This window comes from Leuciscus leuciscus, assembly GCF_965113295.1.
Source record: "Leuciscus leuciscus genome assembly, chromosome: 24".
Classification (NCBI taxonomy): Eukaryota; Metazoa; Chordata; class Actinopteri; order Cypriniformes; family Leuciscidae; genus Leuciscus; species Leuciscus leuciscus.
In genome coordinates, this window is record NC_138723.1 from 14,500,492 (window position 1) to 14,519,481 (window position 18,990).

The following is an 18,990-nucleotide window of genomic DNA, read 5'->3' on the forward strand; positions in this document are numbered from 1 at the left end:
AAGGGGAAATGTTACCTCCCCTTTCTCTTCTTTGCCCGCAAAAATAATTTGGCCCGCCCATGAGAAAATGAGCTGCGCGAGCGCAATATTGTTTTTTCCTCGAGAGACATCATGGCTTGCAAACGAGCGAAGCATGGCAGTTGCTCAGTGTTTGGATGTACAAATGAACACAAAAGTATTTTTTTAGTTCCTTCATCCGAGCCTCTGAAGAACCAGTGGGTTATGTGAATTTCTGATGTGTAATTGTACAAGTTCAGACAGATAATCTTCCTCTCAAAGTCGTTCAATACTGTTTATGCATCAGTAAATCAAGCCAATGACTAAACGATCAACTTCACGTCGTTTCTCTTAGTAGGATGAAAATAATCTTACTTGAACTGTGATTAATATATACAGAAAGCGATCAAAGAACAATCCCTTTCCAATCGCCCAAGCTGTCAATCACACAGCGCGAGTTCATCTGGACACTTGCCAAAACTCGTTATGAAATCAATGACGCTGTTACACTGCACAACGAAGCTCTTACTGTACTTACCTCATGTTTGCATTGGTGAAATCATTAGTGAGAGTGCAGAAACTGCGTTGCAATGATAAGATCTTCATTCACGCGATCAACAAGCTGTCATCTGCTCAATGCTCATCACTGCAACCTTTTATGTGACGGGAATAGATCTAAATACTTAAAAAACGTATCACGATTCGTTAATCTCGATAGCTGTAGTAGTAAAAACTTATAATAGCTGTAATAGTAAAAGTTTTTGAGAGAGTTCCACATGTAATGCGAGATATTTCATATGCGAGCATGTCAGCCAATCACAGCAGTGGGCGTTTACACTGAAGTCTCACAGCAGACACACCCCTTCAAACAGAGCGTTCAAATCAGAGGCTAAAATCATGCTAGGAAATATGCCTTTTATTTCTAAATTATAACAACTTTTGATCTAAAAAACATACTAACATTATAAGGCCACCCCAGGAAACATTCTAAAATAATAAAATAATCCATGCAATGGGACCTTTAAAAGACTACAATTGTAAATGTATATTAGGCCTATATAAAATTCAACCTGCCAAAGTGGCTAGTAGTAAATTGTAACTGTGTTACAATGTCAAGCCCTGTGTATAATGTAATGAAAGATTTCTATGTCAAATATATTCTGTTCTTTTGAACTTTCTATTCATCAAATAATCCTAAAAAACTGTTTCTAGAAAACTATAAGCAGCACAAATGTTTTTAACATTGATAATAAGAAATATTTCTTAAGCAGCAAATCAGCTTATTAGAATGATTCATAGAATGATCATGTAACACTGAAGACTGGAGTAATGATGCTGAAAATTCAGCTTTGCCGACACAGCAATAAATTACATTTGAAAATATATTAAAATAGAAAACACTTATTTTAAATTATAAAAATATTTCGCAATAGTACGGTTTTTACTGTATTTTTACATTTACATAATTTGTATGTTCTCTGAAAAAGAATCTTAATGTCTTATAAAGTGTTGCTTCTTAATTAGTAAAATAGTATGTTTATATATAGACCGACATCTGGGCCTGTGAAACTTGAGACTATGTTGTCCATTCTGGGAGTTGGTTCATAGCCAATATATCTACCATTCACTCTAATTTTACCATTCGGTTCTATGACCTACATCATCAACACCAAATATAGGCCACAACTGGCAGAGTAGAGAGAAAGAATGAGAGAAGACGGCATGCATGCAAAGAGAGTGGGAAAGAGAGATGGAGAGAACATGAGAAAGAGAGATTTTTTTTAGTGCACACTGCGGTGAGTGGTGTGACTCTGGATGCCCTTGCTGAGGGCACTGTTGGTGCAGGCTGTCTGTGCGGTGTCTCTCAGATGGGTGCATCTCTTTTAAAATATGGCACACTTATGTAAGTAGGGTCAGGGGAGGAGGAGTACCACTTGTAAATGGGTCTCTGCCATGTCAAAGGTCAAAGTTCACAAGTCAAAGCTCAACGCAGTATAATATCTTTCAATTTTCAACTGTTTAGCTTGTCTTTGTGACCACAAATGACAGAAGTCTAGTTTTATATATATATAAGTGACGTAAGATCATTTGTTGATTTTTTAATCCATTTATTTTCTCGATTCTCTTTATACATTATAGCCAGCTAAATGTTATCAATTAAGGATAAAGGGAGAAAATTTGGCTCTATATTTCACTAATAATAATTTTTTTTTTTAAATGATCCTGTTTTGAGCCATTTACATCTTAATCAGTCTCCCTAGTGCAACTAGTCTGATGCTCCCCAGTGTGATTAGCCTATCACAAATATACAACACTTAGTGTAGCAATGTATGAGAATTTGACTGTTATTCTTAAATAGGAGCCTTGTTTTTGGGGATGTCAATTGGCAGTATTATACTCATCCCTTTTTCTCTATCATTCACAACTTAACACACTCAGTTCCCCAAGGCTACAACTCACTTCTGCAAATGTCAAGACAGTCTTATTATTGCACACTGACAGTGAAAGTGCATGCATGCAGGATGAGGCCTGGTTGTGCCTTTAAATTTCCTGTAGGTTTGATGAAGCAGAGATCTAGAGTTAATAGATCTAGAAGAACATGGACCAAAGCAGTCAATTCCATCGTTAAAATACTTGATTTTTAATATTAGACTGCTTTCATCATACAATATATATATATATATATATATATAACTTTTTTTTTCTTTTTTTTTCAACTATGTTGAACCCAGTAGTGATATACAGAAAAAGGGGACAAAGAAGAACAGGGAGGAAAGAAGAGATGGAAGAGGAGAGAGTGAAAGCAATGATACTTGCAACTGCTTGTATTAAGTCTGTATTTTGTACATTCATGCATGTGCAAAATTCAAATTTCAGTTTCATAATACAATTAAAAATAATGTAATCGGTTTGTAAATACGTCTGGGTCATCTTTATTGACAATTAAATGTCAATAAACATGTATGTGCACTGTGTGTGTGTGTGTTCAGGAGAGACAGCAGGTGGGGCCAGAAACTAAATCTGGATTGTAGATATCTGAAAGTCAGAACAAAAGTAAACATGTGGGGAGCTGACCCAGTGGCTTACAGAGCGTTTTGTGCTGCCAAACATGTGGTATCACTCACAAGTACTTTCCAAAAAGAGCAAAACAATTACATTATAAAAACAATGCATAAACACTGCCTAGTGTTTCACATACTGCCTATTCATCCTGTTGTTTCTGGCAGAAAACAAATAAAGACATGTGATTACCACTTGCTGTTCTGTGTTCCAGTGACCCCATACTGAAAAAAGTATGGTTAGAGTTAAAATTGTGAACTTTGACATATGAATGACCCATTTTATTCTTTAAGTATACTGCACAAAATGTCTAACGTTAAAACAACAATAATAATCTGATACATAATAAAAGTATTTGATTATTATTTTTATTTCAAAATTAAACGAATTCTCATCTGAATGAAGATTGTTTTCTATTGCTTTATTTGGTGATGACATGAGGCGACCCTATGCGACGGGTTTACGCTGACAGTCTGCCCTGGTTTAGTTTATGTCATCGGTTTCAGAGTGACACGCTCCCTCACTGTGGCGCATTTTGACGGATGCACAGAGATCGCGCCCTAGGCGCGCACGCCCGAATGACCTGGTCTGTCTGAAGTCAAAGCCACAGACGGGGAGAGGGAGGCGGAAAGAAAAAACGCATTCTGGGGCAATGATAATTATAGCTTTTTATGATGGATATAGAAGTTATGTGATCAATATAGAATAAAGGTATTTTGTATTTTCCCAAAACATTAGCAACATTTTTGTGAAACAATTGAGCCGCTTGGTAATAATGATTTGGATTGCCGTTCTTTGGGAGCGCTGACAACGATGATCATTTTGAGAAGTCGCAGCCTGTCATGACAGTGCGCGAGATTGTCAGGCTATTTATTTGACAGCAACCTAAGGATTATTAACACGGTAAAAATAGGGTAAATTTACTATAATATTTATTTTTTACTGTTAAATATTGCAACAAAGTATCAGTTACTGTATCGAGGTGGTGGTGATCAAATTTGGCATTTTTACAATATTTAACAGTAAAAATAAATATATATGGTAAATTTACCATAGTTATATTTAAATTCAATTATATTTAAATGATATATATATATATATATATATATATATATTTAAATAATAATAAAAATATATATTTAAAAAGTTTTTACACGGTAAAAATGGGTAAATGTATCATATAAAATGTATGTATACTGTTAAATATTGCAACAAAGTATCAGTTACTGTATCGAGGTGGTGGTAATCAAATTGGGCATTTTTACGATATTTAACAGTATATTTTATATGATAAATGTACCCATTTTTACCGTGTAAAAAACTTTTTAAATATATATTTTCTATCATTTAAATATAATTTTCTTTCATATATGTCTATAGGTACCCAGTTGCTTTTTATTTTAGCTTTTTACTGCTGCTTTAGATTTTAAACACTTACACCATTTTCATATATGTCTATAGGTACCCAGTTGCTTTTTATTTTAGCTTTTTACTGCTGCTTTAGATTTTAAACACTTACACCATTTTCCGTTTTTAATATATTTTATTACAGGAAAGTATCATGGCCACTCATATTAAGTAGAACTCACAGCATGAATCCAATCTCTTACAGAAAACCACTTCGAACGCATTTCATTTTGAGTGTTTTTCCTCATCCGACTCCCTTAAAGTGATGAACGCACTGTCCTAGTTAAGGAAACGATATTAATATTTTCCAAGTACGTGTAGCTTTTTTCCTCTTCAAATTACCATAAACCTGATAGGCTAGTTTGATGGCAATGCATTGGCTATATTTTGCTTTGTGGCGGCTTCCATCAAGCTGTTATATTTTCTTACAAGGTCTCGAATATCAGAATGCATTATATTTGAGTAGGCAGCCCCTCCCCCTGTGTGCCGCACCAACACCATCGAACTGAGCCATGAGGAAGAGGAGGAAAAGGAGTAGAATGGGAGGGGTGGCTTGAAGCGGAGGGAGAGAGAGAGAGAGAGAGAGAGAGAGCGCGCACGGCGAAATATGCAGCACCAGTGGCAAGGAAACACACCCGTCAGCGGCGCGCAGAGGGAAAAAAAAGGATAAGCGCGGACAAAGGAAACATGGACGCATCTGAGAAGTATCCGTGCGCTTCTAGAATGGAATTGACAATTAGGCCATTGTGCACATACATGAAAAACCTTTAATGCTGAAGTGGGAGGCAAGATATTGCAAACTGACAAGGCGGAGTGCTGTTTTTAATCCGTCTGCGGATCCTATGATCTTGCGATGGCTGTTGCAGGGATATGTGATTGCCTAGACAAAAAAGTGCCTCTTTCTTTTTTGCTATTTTTATTATTTTGTGGCCTTGCTCTCGGACAAATACGATATTCCGTGCCAGAGGAATCGGATAGTGGAACGATTGTAGGTGATATTGCACAGGATTTGGGTTTGGATATTCGAAAGCTCTCCACCCGAAAAATTAAGGTAACCTCTGACAGCGGCAGAAGGTACGTGGACCATAAGAATGGAAAATTATTGGTAAACGAGAGAATTGACAGAGAGACATTGTGTGACTCGAGCACCGCGTGTGTTTTGAATCTTGAGGTTCTTCTTGAAAACCCATCTGAAGACCATAATGTCGAGGTGGAGATTACAGACGTGAATGATAATACGCCGCAGTTCCCCAGAGACGAGTATCAATTGGAAATCACAGAATCGGCTTTGCCGGGCTCTCGTTTTCCGATCGAACACGCGCAAGATCCGGACATTGGAACCAATTCGGTTCGATTGTACCGGCTCAGCCCAAACGAGCATTTTGCTCTCGATTCCAACAAGCCATCATTGAATTCTAAGCACATCGAGCTCGTTCTCAAAAAGCCCTTGGATCGCGAGCTCTCACCTTACCATCAGTTAATCCTGACAGCGACCGACGGTGGCACACCAGCACGAACAGGTACCGCAAAAATTAACGTTCGCGTCTTAGATTCGAATGACAACAATCCCGTTTTTGACAGCTCAGTATATAAAGTCAAATTGCTTGAAAATTCGCCCAAAGACACTTTGGTTATCAAACTGAATGCCACAGACCAAGATGAAGGAACAAATGGGGAGGTGCTTTATTCATTCAGCAGTTACACCTCAGACAGGGTCAGGCAGATGTTCAGCATGGACACCAACACTGGAGAAATCAGAGTCAAGAGCAATGTGGACTACGAGGACACCAATACGTATGAAATGTACATCCAGGCCATGGACAAAGGCCCAGCTCCAGTGGCAGCCCATTGCAAAGTGGTGGTGGATGTTGTAGATGTCAATGACAATGTTCCAGAGATTGTGCTCTCATCATTGTCCAGTCCAGTGCGTGAAGATGCCCGTGCAGACACCGTGGTGGCCCTGATCAGCGTGACGGACCGGGACTCTGGCCCTAACAAACAGGTCACCCTTGAAATTCCATCTGGTCTTCCTTTCAAAATCAAGTCATTTAGAAATTACTATACCTTGGTAACCTCAGCCTTTCTTGACCGTGAGAACACAGCAGCCTATAATGTCACCCTCAGCGCTACAGATGGCGGCAACCCTCCACTTTCGTCTCAGAAGACCATTCAGGTGGATGTCGCTGATGTGAACGACAACCCTCCACGCTTTGACCAGACCTCCTACACTGTGTACGTCATGGAGAATAATGCACCTGGAGCCTCGCTCTGCACCATCAAGGCTCAGGACTCAGATGTCAACGAAAACGCTCGTATCACCTACACGGTCCTAAACGACAACAATCACGGGATCCTGGTCACCTCCTATGTGTCGGTTAAAGCGGACACTGGTGTTGCCTATGCCCTTCGCTCCTTTGACTATGAGTCATTACGGGAGTTTCACTTCCAGGTTAAAGCTCAGGATGGTGGTATCCCACCACTCAGTCGTGTAGCCACTGTCTACATCTACATAATGGATCAAAACGACCACCCGCCTGAGATTGTGAATCCCCCAGCCAACGGCACGCGCTCAACAGAGACGGTGCTGAAAAATGCAGAGCCAGGTACATTGATCTCAAAAGTGGTGGCCTATGATGCAGATGCAGGACAGAATGCGTGGGTCATCTATCTGCTGGACCAGGCCAGCGATTTGGATCTATTTAAAGTGCATGAACACACAGGAGAAATTCGTACAACGAGGCGCGTCCTTGAAGACAACTCCACCTCTTTTGGTCTAACTGTACTAGTAAGGGACCATGGCGAACCACCTCTGTCATCCACCGCTACGATTAACGTCGCTGTCATGGAGGTGCCACCCAAAGTCATGCCTGACCCCAAACGAATCATCCGCCCTCACAGCGCTCTCTTGTTTTCTAAAGTGACACTGTACCTCATCGTGGCCTTGAGTGCCACAACCTTTGTGTTTTTGGTGACGGTTGTTGTGCTGGCCATTGTGCGCTGCCATGCATACTGCACCCAGCCCGGATCCTGTTCGCCATGCTGCGTGTCCCAGAAGGCCCAAGCAGAAGGTGGCTCGGGAGGGGGCGGTGGAGGAGGCGGCGGTGGTGGTGGTGGTGCTCAACCCAATAACAACGTGGTGCTCCGAAGAGACCTCAAGGTTGAGCCTCATTATATTGAGGTCCGGGGTAATGGCTCTCTGACCAAGACCTATTGCTACAAGACCTGTCTGACTGCCACGTCGGGCAGTGACACCTTCATGTTCTACAACACAGGCAGACCCATCAGTGGCACCTGGGGCTCCGAGCGCTTTTTTACAGGAGGGAGCGGATTTGTTCGCAGGCTTAGTATGCCAGATGCAGCAATGCAGGTGTGTCCTATCACAAAGTATATATGTGACTGTGGATCACAAAACCAGTCACAAGTCGCACGGGTATATTTGTGGCAATAGCCAACAATACATTGTATGGGTCAAACTTATTGATTTTTCTTTTATGCCAAAAATCATTAGGGTATTAAGTAAAGAACATGTTCCATGAAGATATTTTGTAAATTTCCTACCGTAAATATATAAAACATTGATGTTCTCAATGTTCCGATTTTCTTGACCAAATATTGTCTTATCTTAACAAACAATACATCAATGGACAGCTTATTTATTCAGCTTTCAGGTGATGTATAAATCTCAATTTCGAAAAAATGTACCCATGTGACTGGTTTTGTAAAAAAAAAAAAAAGAAGCCTGTCAAATTTACAGTAACAACATTTATATAAAAAACACAACAGAACAAATTAGAAAACTCTGCCAGAAATTCTGGATAAAATTATGATGACAGAAACATAACATAAAATATAGCAAAAAAATAAAGTAAATTTTTTTATATATATATATATATATATATATATATATATGCATAAGAAGCTAATAAGAACTATTTTAATAAAATATAATCATATGTGATGCATCATGCAGGGAACTAAACGTTAGCTCAGTATACCCCAACTCTGCTTTCCAGTATGTGTAATATGTTTTAGTGTAAAAAGCAATTAAGTCCAACCAGAAGCTGCAATGAAGCTCTGTGTCCATGTGTCAGAAGCTTTTGACCTTGTCATTTCCTGTTGTACTGTGTGGTTATCTAGTGCAGCTTTACAGTGCTTTGCTTCACCCTGCATTAGTGTCAAACATCAAGAATTTCTAGAGCAGCACACTGCATTTATGATGATTCAGGCATTTTCTCCCACGTTTAAGGATGTCATCACATTTTCAGCATTATTTCCTTCCTCCCATTGCCACTCCAGTTCATGTCACTGTGTCTTTACTCCAAGATTGTGTTTTAATTTTGAATTTCAACTGTGTCAAAAGTTAAATAACGGAGTTTTGAGAGAAAAAGTCTGATGTTACAATTTTGCAAACCAAACATAAAACCCTTACAGTTTATGCAGATAAACTGAATTTTATGCCTGTGCAATGCATTTGCTGTCATAGATATTCAATTGATGTGTTTTTGTCAGTGTAATTGGCGTGAATTCATGTTCACTCTGTCAGCCATGGATTCGTGAAATGTGTTTTAATTAGCCAGAACATGATCCAAAGGCTGTGTGGCCTTGATCTCTGGCTCATGGGAGGGGATGTTGCAGATGGTTTAAAAAAAGATATAAAGGAAGACAAAAAAAAAAAAATAGTCTAAAAATGTCTGCAACACAAGAATAGCTAGAGTTTATGGAGTGATGCTCTTGACAGCGCCAGATCCTCACATGTGTTGGTGAGAGGCAGCACAGACACTGCAGCTCATTTGACACTGCAGAGGATTTAGGAGCAGAGGCCGTCTGTCAGAGATAAGAGAGCAGGCAATGAAATTAACCTCCAGCCTTTGATTCTCAAGCCCTGCAAATTACATTGTGAGAGCGAGGCAGAGTCTCTTTGCACGCACTCTCTCCCCCCTCTGAATTCACCTGATTAAAGAATGTTATTTACTCAAATTATCTGGGCCATTCTCTAATGCCTCATCCCATCGCATATTCTACGACCCAGGTTTTTTTTTTTTTTTTTTTTTTTAGGATTTTACTAGGGCAAATATAAATGGCAACTACGTGCTTGTGCTCTCCCTCTGTGTAAGACCAATTCATTCATTTACTGTGGATTGCTGGAGAAACAGATGACCATTTTGTGTTTTAGGCTTTGTATTTGGTTACAAGGTAAATGGTCATCTTCTGACCAGTGCTCAGATTGAGTTGCTCTTGTTGAGGGCAGAAAATGCTCTAGTATCATATTACATGGGGTCAGCTGGTATCCCAGGATGATATCATTCCTGTACCATGGGGAATGGGATGGATGTTGGGAGAAGAAAAAAAAAAGTAGGGCCTTGGTTTTGAGCAGAAGTTGTGGGGTCATTTAAAAATGTGTGGTAATGGCTAGGGATGCACAATATTTGGTGGATGCCAAATAAATATGTCAGTGTTATGACCGATATTTAAATCCTATAATAATTTGTAAAAAGTAAAAATCTATAGATTTAAAAGCTGTAAAGTGAATTTAGGCATAACATAACAATTTGACGTATGAAAGACAGATATTCATTCAAGATTATATTTAACAGTGTTACTAAATGATTAAATATCAACTTTGAATGAGCTTTTAGATGATGGCAAAGACTCTCTAAATGCAAAAATGATCATGCATTGCAAAATGAAATATCCAATATCGGCCAATATCGATAAGTTAAAAATCATTAATATTGGCCATTAAAGAATATCGTGCATCCCAACAATGGGGTTGTGTATGTTATTAGGTGAATGTCAAGTGTCCTTCATATGCTTTATTATGAAGCACTCTCTCCACACTCACAAGATTATACAAGTGAGTCATGGGCCATGGCGTAGTGCCAATAATCGTCCCTGGTCTCCTTTAGCTGTGGTTCATATTAAAATGCAAGGTAGAAACACACACACAGAGCACCATGATTTATTGATGAGAATGTATCTAACCCTTTTCTGTCCTTCCACCCCTTCTTTCCCTCTATCTCTCTTCATCTATCTCTCTCTTTCTCTCCTCCAGCCCAAAGGGCCAAATGCTGACTGGCGTTACTCTGCGTCACTGAGGGCAGGAGTGCAGAGGTAAGCACTTTTGCTGTTAATAATGTCCTGAAAGAGTTACAGTCCTCTCTGAACCCGAAATGGAACACACCTCATTCTCTGTAGCTAAATAATAATTGAATATTAGGTTTTATTCTGTACTATATAGTAGTAACTATTTTCTCAATTTATGAGAAAAGACCTTTAGACCACGGTTTGGTTGCTGAGTAAAAGTGTAAAAGCACTGTGAATCATGTCCAATTCTAATTTCCTTATTTCCTGACCCACAATAATCCAATTCTGACAATGACATTATGCAGGAAACCATCTTGTTTGAACTTAATCTAATTGAAGGGAGAGCAGAAGCTAAAAAGCATCCTCAAAATATTATACATATTACACAAAACATCTGTTGAATTTTTCATTAAACCTTAAGATTAAATAGATTTTAGATTTATAACAGTAATTAATGCTTTGGGTACCATGAACTAACAATGAAAATAATTTTTACAGCATTTAATAATCTAGATGAATGTTTTATTCTTTAATTTATGGTAAAAATGTTGTTCAAGGCGATGTAGTTACACGTTACTACATGTACTTGCTATAGTAATAACAGTAAATTATCCATAATTACAAGTAACTAAACCAAACCTTAACCGTAACTCTATAGTAAATACATATAGTCAATTAATATTACTCAGTACTTGTTTGAGTAAGTACAATGTAACTATGTCACCTTAAAATAAATTGGGTTACATTTTATTTTAAGGTGTCATTGTTACAGTGTAATTATACATTTAAGTACCGAGTAATAATAATTAACTATATGGATAGGGTAGGATTAAGGTTTGGTTGAGGGTTAATTGCATGTAGTTATGCATAATTTACTGTTATTACTGTGGTAAGTACATGTAAGATATGTAACAAGGACACTATAAAATAAAGTGTTTCCATAAAATGTAACCGAATTCATAAATATGCTATTGTTAATTGATTGATGTTCTCTTGTAATACTTGTAATAACTAATGGTAATTAATATCAGTGTTGTTTTAATATTCTTTAAATAATATTATAGTATTTATATTTTGAATGAGCTTTTATTTTTATAATTTCAATTTTCTTTTTTGAGTTAGTTTAAATTAAAGCTAAAAATATTTAAAACCTAAAGTATTTTATTAAGTTATTTGCCAATGTAAAATTTCTAAAATGTAGAAGGCAACATTAACCAAGCTTAATAAATGTTGAAAAAGTTTTGTTTATTGTCAGTACATAAAACCTAATGCACAACAATTTTTTTTTACCTTTTTGTAATAAACTTATTTAAACTTACTTTTACCAATATATTTCCCCCTATATATATATTATGTGTTCAGTCTATTATAGATGCGTAGTGTTTATTTACAAATTGACATTGCCAACTACTGACCTGGCAACATAATGCAGCAATTTTTGTAATCTTTCCGGATCCATGTGAACGGGATCGTTTTGACACGTTGTCGTCTGTGTGCAAAACTTAAAAAATAAAATAAATAAAAATAGAAGGAAAACCGTTCTTATCACATTATTGTCATGTAATCGTAACCTTAGATTACATTCTACAACCGAATTATAGCCATAATAGTTTGTGTCCGTTTAAGTTTGCTGTTGATAGAGTTTAACAAAATAAGATGGAATGAAGAATTACAGAGGACAGGGAGCATATTAGTAAAGCACAAAAAGATTGTCAGTGTTGATGTTTGCTGATGGCTATAGAGAGCCACCAGAATCATGACCACCAGGAGCTCTCTGACTTCTTCCTGACCTCTTGCCTTTTCCTCTGTGGACCAACTGTGCTCTGTCTGCCTTTATCACGCACAAACACAAGCTTTGAAGCATTTGCTAAGGGCCTTTCCCTGGCATAGTGGCTCTGCAGTCTGATCTTGAGTATGTAGGTCATCAGCATTCTCCACAGCAGATGCACAGTCCTTCACAACCAAGCATAAAGGACAAGCTAGCAGATGAGCTGATTGTGTGAGCTTACCCACGCCCGATAAGCAGGCAATTTGAATCTCAGGGGGAGCATTTCAGTGCACAAATACTGACAAAATGAGTCATCTCTAAAATGCTAAATATTTATTCTCTCCCTAACTCTTCACACATACCCGCACACACTTACATCTGGAGACAACAAGGCCCCCTCCTCTACCATCACACATATACAGTTTCCAAAGGGTGAAGGGCTGTCTGTTTTATGTGATAATGTTGTGCTACCCTGTGGGCTCATCTCCAGGGATGGTTTAGTCTGTGTGTGTTTTATGTGCTTGTCTGTGACTGAAGGCTGGTGCAAAAAGGGGCACAGGAGACAGTACACACAGGGGAAAAAAATAGATGACACCGTATTGACACCAGAGGCGAGCAGTGCGATGCGACGCGACAAAAGCAAACCCATTATAATCAGTGATGCTGTCTACACTGGATGCGGTGCGGCACAGCATTACACAACTAATTCCTAACGGTAAACTGTTGCCCCGTTCTATTTCTGACATACTTCAAGCGTTCACGCTACTTCGGCTAAAAGGACAAATGGATTTGCAACGGGTGCTTTGACGCGTCCAATGTGGACAATTTCTAGCTGTTGCGATGTTAAGACTGTCACATCTGGTGTAGAAACTGTGTTAGCCACTTTGAGCACAATTTAAATATAGTACAACATTAAAAACTTATAAATTACATTTAGACATGCACCAACATTAATATTCGGGCAGATAAGCCAATTAGTGGTCAATAACTGATAAATGGAAGATAGTAAAATCCCATACTGTTTTGTCTAAATTAATTATAAATAAAACACTAAGAATTAAAATCAATCATTTTAAATGTGAATTTAGTGAATTTAGGTATCACAACATTATAATGTACAGAATTAAAAGGGAATATTCAATTTGAGATTTGCTAAAGATTATTATAAGTACATATTACAGTATTATTAAATTAATAGTGTTTTTAAAGATAAAGTAAGCATTATAGAGGAAAGTGAAGGTAATGTAACCTAAATGTAAGAATAGGAGAAATAAGCATGTACTTTTTAAAAGGAATTCATACTTTTATTCAGTGAGGATGCAATAAATTAGTATTTAAAAGTGACTTGTAAACATTTACATTGTTACAAACATTTTAATAAAAAAATTCCAAATGACTGCTGTTTCTATTCATCAAATAATCCTGGGAAAAAAAAATCACAATAGTTCCAAAATGTTTTCAACATTGATAATAATAAAGAAATGTTTCTTGAGCAGCAGATCAGCATATTATAATGATATCTGAAGGATCATGTGACACTGAAGACTGGAGTAATGATATTGAAAATTCAGCTTTGCCATCACAGGAATAAATTAAATATATTAAAAATAGAAAACAGTTATTTTAAAACTGTAATATTATTTCACAATGATACTGTTTTTACAGTATTTTGGACAAATAAATGAAGTCTTGATGAGCATCAGAGACTTATTTTAAAAAAAAACATTAAAAACAATCACCAACCCAAAACTTTTAAACAGTTATGTATATTGCATATCTTTAATTACATTCATTATTTCAATTTAAACCATTACTTGTAGCTTAATTTCAGGAGAGGATGTTTAAAGGTTTCTGTAAATTCAGTATGTCACATTATTATTATTATTATTATTATTATTATTATTATTATATTGTAGATTTACATTATTTATTCATAACTTCCCTTTGACCCTCAATAAGCCAATAACTGTGATGGTTAATTCCAGAATTGGAACTCTCTGTCATGCTTTCTCTTCATTTAGACTTACTCCACTATCCAAGCTTCCTCTCCAGTGGCTTTAAATCCACACCCCTCAATCGACAAGCCTCTCCTAAGGCTAGAAAAGTTACTGATTCACTCTGCCTCATGGCACAGGGTGCATTTCAGCTTTAAGGGAATTAGAAGGATCCATCATGCTAACACACACACACTGGATCAGAGTTATGGAAGCTGTAGCGGCTGGGCACACCCTGTGCTGCATTGCAGATGCCCTGCTATACCCACTTCCTTTCTGCTCCTCATGTCTGTACATTCATAATGGATGTATAGGAGTGCTGTGGCACTATTCACAGATCTGCTCTTTATGTGGGTGCTTGTCTGATCGTGGTTTCCATGGTGACAAACACACAGAGCCGTGCTAAAAGCAAAAGGCCATCCTTGAAAAGTGTATATAGGTAATGAAAAGTCCCTTTAATGTAATGCATGCTCGTAGCTCTAGGGTGCATCGCGGGATTTGTTGAAATTTTAAGTACATAGTACATCTTCTGCTGTCTACCACAAGTTCCCAGGCTTATGTTATGCATGGCCTGCTGACAGACCGAGAATGAGAAATGAAGAGAGGAATGGAGGGAAGATAAAGATGGTAAAGAAACCCAACAATGTATTAGGGGAAATCAGATTATGAAATGGGCCCTTGTGAGAGAAGGGAGATGTTGAAAATGTAATAAATTTTCTACGCAATCCGCTTTTTTCTCTCTCTGATGAACGCTTTTCCTTTATATCCTCTTTCTTTCTACATTTCTTCATTATTTCTTTATCATTTCTGGACTGCAAAAATGTTCATAACATTTATATTTGTCCAATTTTCAGTTTCTTGAAACAAGATACATTTATTTATAACAACACTTAATAATATATTAAGACTTATTGTTTATTTAATACATGCTTATTTTGACATTTGGCAGATTTTGTCACGTTTTAAGCATAATCACAAACAGTTTTGTATATGCCAAATATTCCAAATCAAAATATTGTATACTTACTATTCAAAAGATTGGGGTCAGGATTTATTTTTATTATTTTTAAGAAATTTACTTTAATTGACTTGTTCAGCAATATGCATTAAATTGATCAAAACAAATGTTAGTGACAGTAACATTTATAATATTTCCACAAAAATATTAAGCAGCACAACTGTTTTCAACATTGATATTAATAAGATTTTTTTATTGAGCATCAGATCATCATATTAGTATGATTTCTGAACGATCATGTGACACTGAAGACTGGAGTAATGATGCTGAAAATTCAGCTTTAACATCACAGGAATAAATTACATTTTAAAATATATTAAAATAGAAAACAGTTATTCTAAATTGTAATAATATTACGCAATGTTACTGTTATAATCATGATACAAACATAATATCTTATGTGATGTTTGCTCTTCAAGTAAAACTTCTTAAGAGGTCATTTTTGTATCATATTGCCCTGGTTTCACAGACAGGGCTTAGATTAAGACAGTATTAGGCCTTAGTTTAATTAGGACATTTAAGAAGCTTTTATAAACATAATATATATTATTATTATAATATATATATTATTATATATATATATATATATATATATATATATATATATATATATATATATATACTACTGGTGTGCATCTTGAGACAAAACAATGGCATTGACATATTTTAAGATATGCCAGTGCAAGTTGCTTACAGTTAAAACATGCAATTTAGTCTGGGACTAGGCTTAAGCCTTGTCTGAGAAACCAGGGGATTGTGTATTTCTGTGTATCTGTGTATTATGTCGGCCTATATAGACACTCTGTCAATGTGCTTTCCAGTGAACATGTCTGAAGGAGTTAAAGCATCATGACAACCACCGAGACAACTTGCACACCACACACACATCACCTCACGCACAGACACATTAGATCACAGATAGTCTAGCACACACTGTCACATGTACTTTCACCATCACACGCACCTTCAGACCAAAGCTCAGAAAAATACACGCTAACACATCTGTCCCCGTTGCACATCTCATTTACTTTCACAGCCCAAAAGCAAAGCTGCATTTTAATGTGAGATATATTTAACATCAGTTTTATTGAGCAGTTTCCTTTTTTTTAATAGAAGCCCAAAGAATTACTGGATGTTTGAAATTTCATGACTAATGACGTCAACTGGTTTTGTTTTTAGCTCTGTGCATATGGAGGAGGCTTCAGCTGTGATGCAGGGAGCACAAGGCATGCTGGTCCAGAACTGGCCCACGGTCTCCAGCGCAGCAGGTGAGGTCACATCTTAAAGACGTCTGCATTGCTAAGTGAATGTAATTAAATCTTAATCATCCGAAACCGACGACTCCATCATCTTCTCGCAAAACTTCATGCTCTTGCTAATCTGGTAATTTTCTTTCTAGCTAAATTATCATGTTTATCAACCTATTACATCTGTTTAAATGAACAAACCTAATGCATATGGCAATTCTGGATTTCTTGTAATGAATCTTAGAAATGAATCAGGGCCGGCCAAAACTTTTGACCCAAATTGAAGCTGATTCAAACTGACATGGATTCATGCATGTTTAAAACAACCTGTTTAAAGCAGGTTAGACTCATTCATCCAAAAATGTCAGCTCTTTCTCTGCTCTTTTACTGTTTTGCATGACCTAAAAGATCTCCAATCCATGTACAGAGTGTTCTTTCCATTGTCACTCTCTATTGCAATACTGTTCCCAAGATCTAAAATGACAGGGAACAAGTCTGCAAGTCTGGCTTGAGCTTTACCATTAATTATTTCAGACTTCCTGTTACTAGCAATCCAGACAATTACTTGCTGTGGTTCAGTAGTGCGTCATTCTCTAAGATATATATATACTATCATATTCTACTTTACTTTTTCAAAAGTTTATTTTTATTAAAGTGTTCCTATTATGCTTTTACAATGCACAAAGTCCACTTCAAAGAGTTATTCTCTATTCCAGTAAGCACTGTTTCTGGACTCCCTGAAATACCATGATTGTAGTCTTGAGTTTTCTTCCAGGAACAAACACATCACAATATTCCTCATTTAAATAATTCCCGCTCAAGGCATTAAAAAAAAAGGGGGGTGAGGCCTGGTTGAGTTGCTTTAGTGTGTTGAAACTCAGAGTAATGGTAAGGGGCGTAACATTTCTGAAACACTTTTGAAGCAGTTGACCAATCACAACACACTGATCCAGCCGACCAATCAGAGCACAATGTGCTTTTCAGAAGGAGGAGCTTCATAGAGACAGGAGCTAAACAGGGGTGCGTTTCCCAAAAGCATCGTTAGCCAACTATGTTCGCAAGTTCTGTCGTTATCAGCATAGTTCAATGAGTCTGTGTTTCCTGAAACCATAGTTCCGACAAACATTTGCAAACAGATTCGCAAAGTTGTGTGGTGGTACGACAGATCTCGACCTGTGGTTAGAAGCAGAGTTTCTTGTTTGTATTACATGTGGACTCAATAAATCCTTATCGTAATCAAAATAAACAAGCTAACATTCAGTACAATCTATATCTTTTATTTAGAATACATACAAATGTAATTTACGTCTTTTAGTTTGTCAAGAGATTTAAATCACCGTTTTTGAACAGTGCGAATGTGCTCTAGTATGTAAGTACGAGCCTATGATTGAATCTGGAAATAAAGCAAAATAACTGCGAAAAAATGAGAAATAGTCCTCAGATGCCATGTCCGTAATTTATAGCAAAACATCTAGCGTTAATTCGATCTCAAACAGATTAATTAAAAGTAGTTATTACTCCACCTCGTGCGTGACATCATTAATCAATGTGGTTGAACGACCAATTAGCGACAATGCTGTTTTGAGCGTGACTAGCTAATTTTTTCAACTATGCATCGTACTATGGTAGTTAAGCAGCGAGTTACGTCGTTGTACGGGAAACGCACCCCAGAGCGTTACAGACAGACCGGGAAGAGAGGTGCTGCAATAATGTAAAATGTGTGAAAAACAAGGTGTTTTTTGAACATTCAAGCACGAAAACATTATTCTAGTACTCCAAAAATATATATATAAAAAAAATAAGACTTAAGGTAGATAAGGTATAAGGTATAATAGATTCCCTTTAACAAATACAGATGTATCAAGGCAAGTCCTCCTCTGACAGGATTTCATTTGTAATTTAGTGCTGCGTCCCTCAAATGCCTAACACATAATTAGGCAACATAATCATTAGTTGACACAATAAACCAAATGTGTTTATTTTGAGTAAGAGCATGATGTGCCTTGGATGGCATCTTTCATCTACTCTACTGAAGTTCAGTACCAAAGTATCTAAATATTGTGATGCATGAAGTCTGTTATTGAATTTGCATTACTGAGATATGCTTCTCCTCAAAGATCAGCCAGATAGACAGAGGACGATCAATCTAATGTGCCATTAGAGGAATGAAGGAAGAGTGGCTGGTCTCCTGGGGGGTGGATGGTGGAGATATTGACAGGCTGATAGAGCAGAGCCGGACTGGAATGACAGCAGACAGTGGGAAGAAATGGATAGAGTAAGTGGGACAGATCGAGAGAGGCACACTCGACTCGAGAGAGAAAGAGAAAGGAGGAGAGGAGAAAGAGAAACACATTGATTCTTTACTAGCAGGCTGCAGAGAGGTTTGAAGTATGAACACTGTAAATCTGATAGACT

At 37.2% G+C, this 18,990-nt stretch overlaps 1 protein-coding gene across 1 annotated transcript in view; it reads left to right on the top strand.

Moving 5' to 3' along the window:
- The first annotated feature begins 4,553 nt into the window (after window positions 1-4,553).
- The window catches only part of LOC309488896 (uncharacterized protein), a 173,628-nt gene continuing 159,191 nt past the window's right edge, over window positions 4,554-18,990 (top strand). Inside the window, exons 1-3 of the mRNA XM_082157314.1 lie at window positions 4,554-7,831; window positions 10,517-10,575; window positions 16,508-16,596. Of these exons, the coding sequence (XP_082013440.1) occupies window positions 5,318-7,831; window positions 10,517-10,575; window positions 16,508-16,596 (2,662 nt within the window). The 5' untranslated portion in view covers window positions 4,554-5,317. The remainder of the gene's footprint in view (window positions 7,832-10,516; window positions 10,576-16,507; window positions 16,597-18,990) is intronic.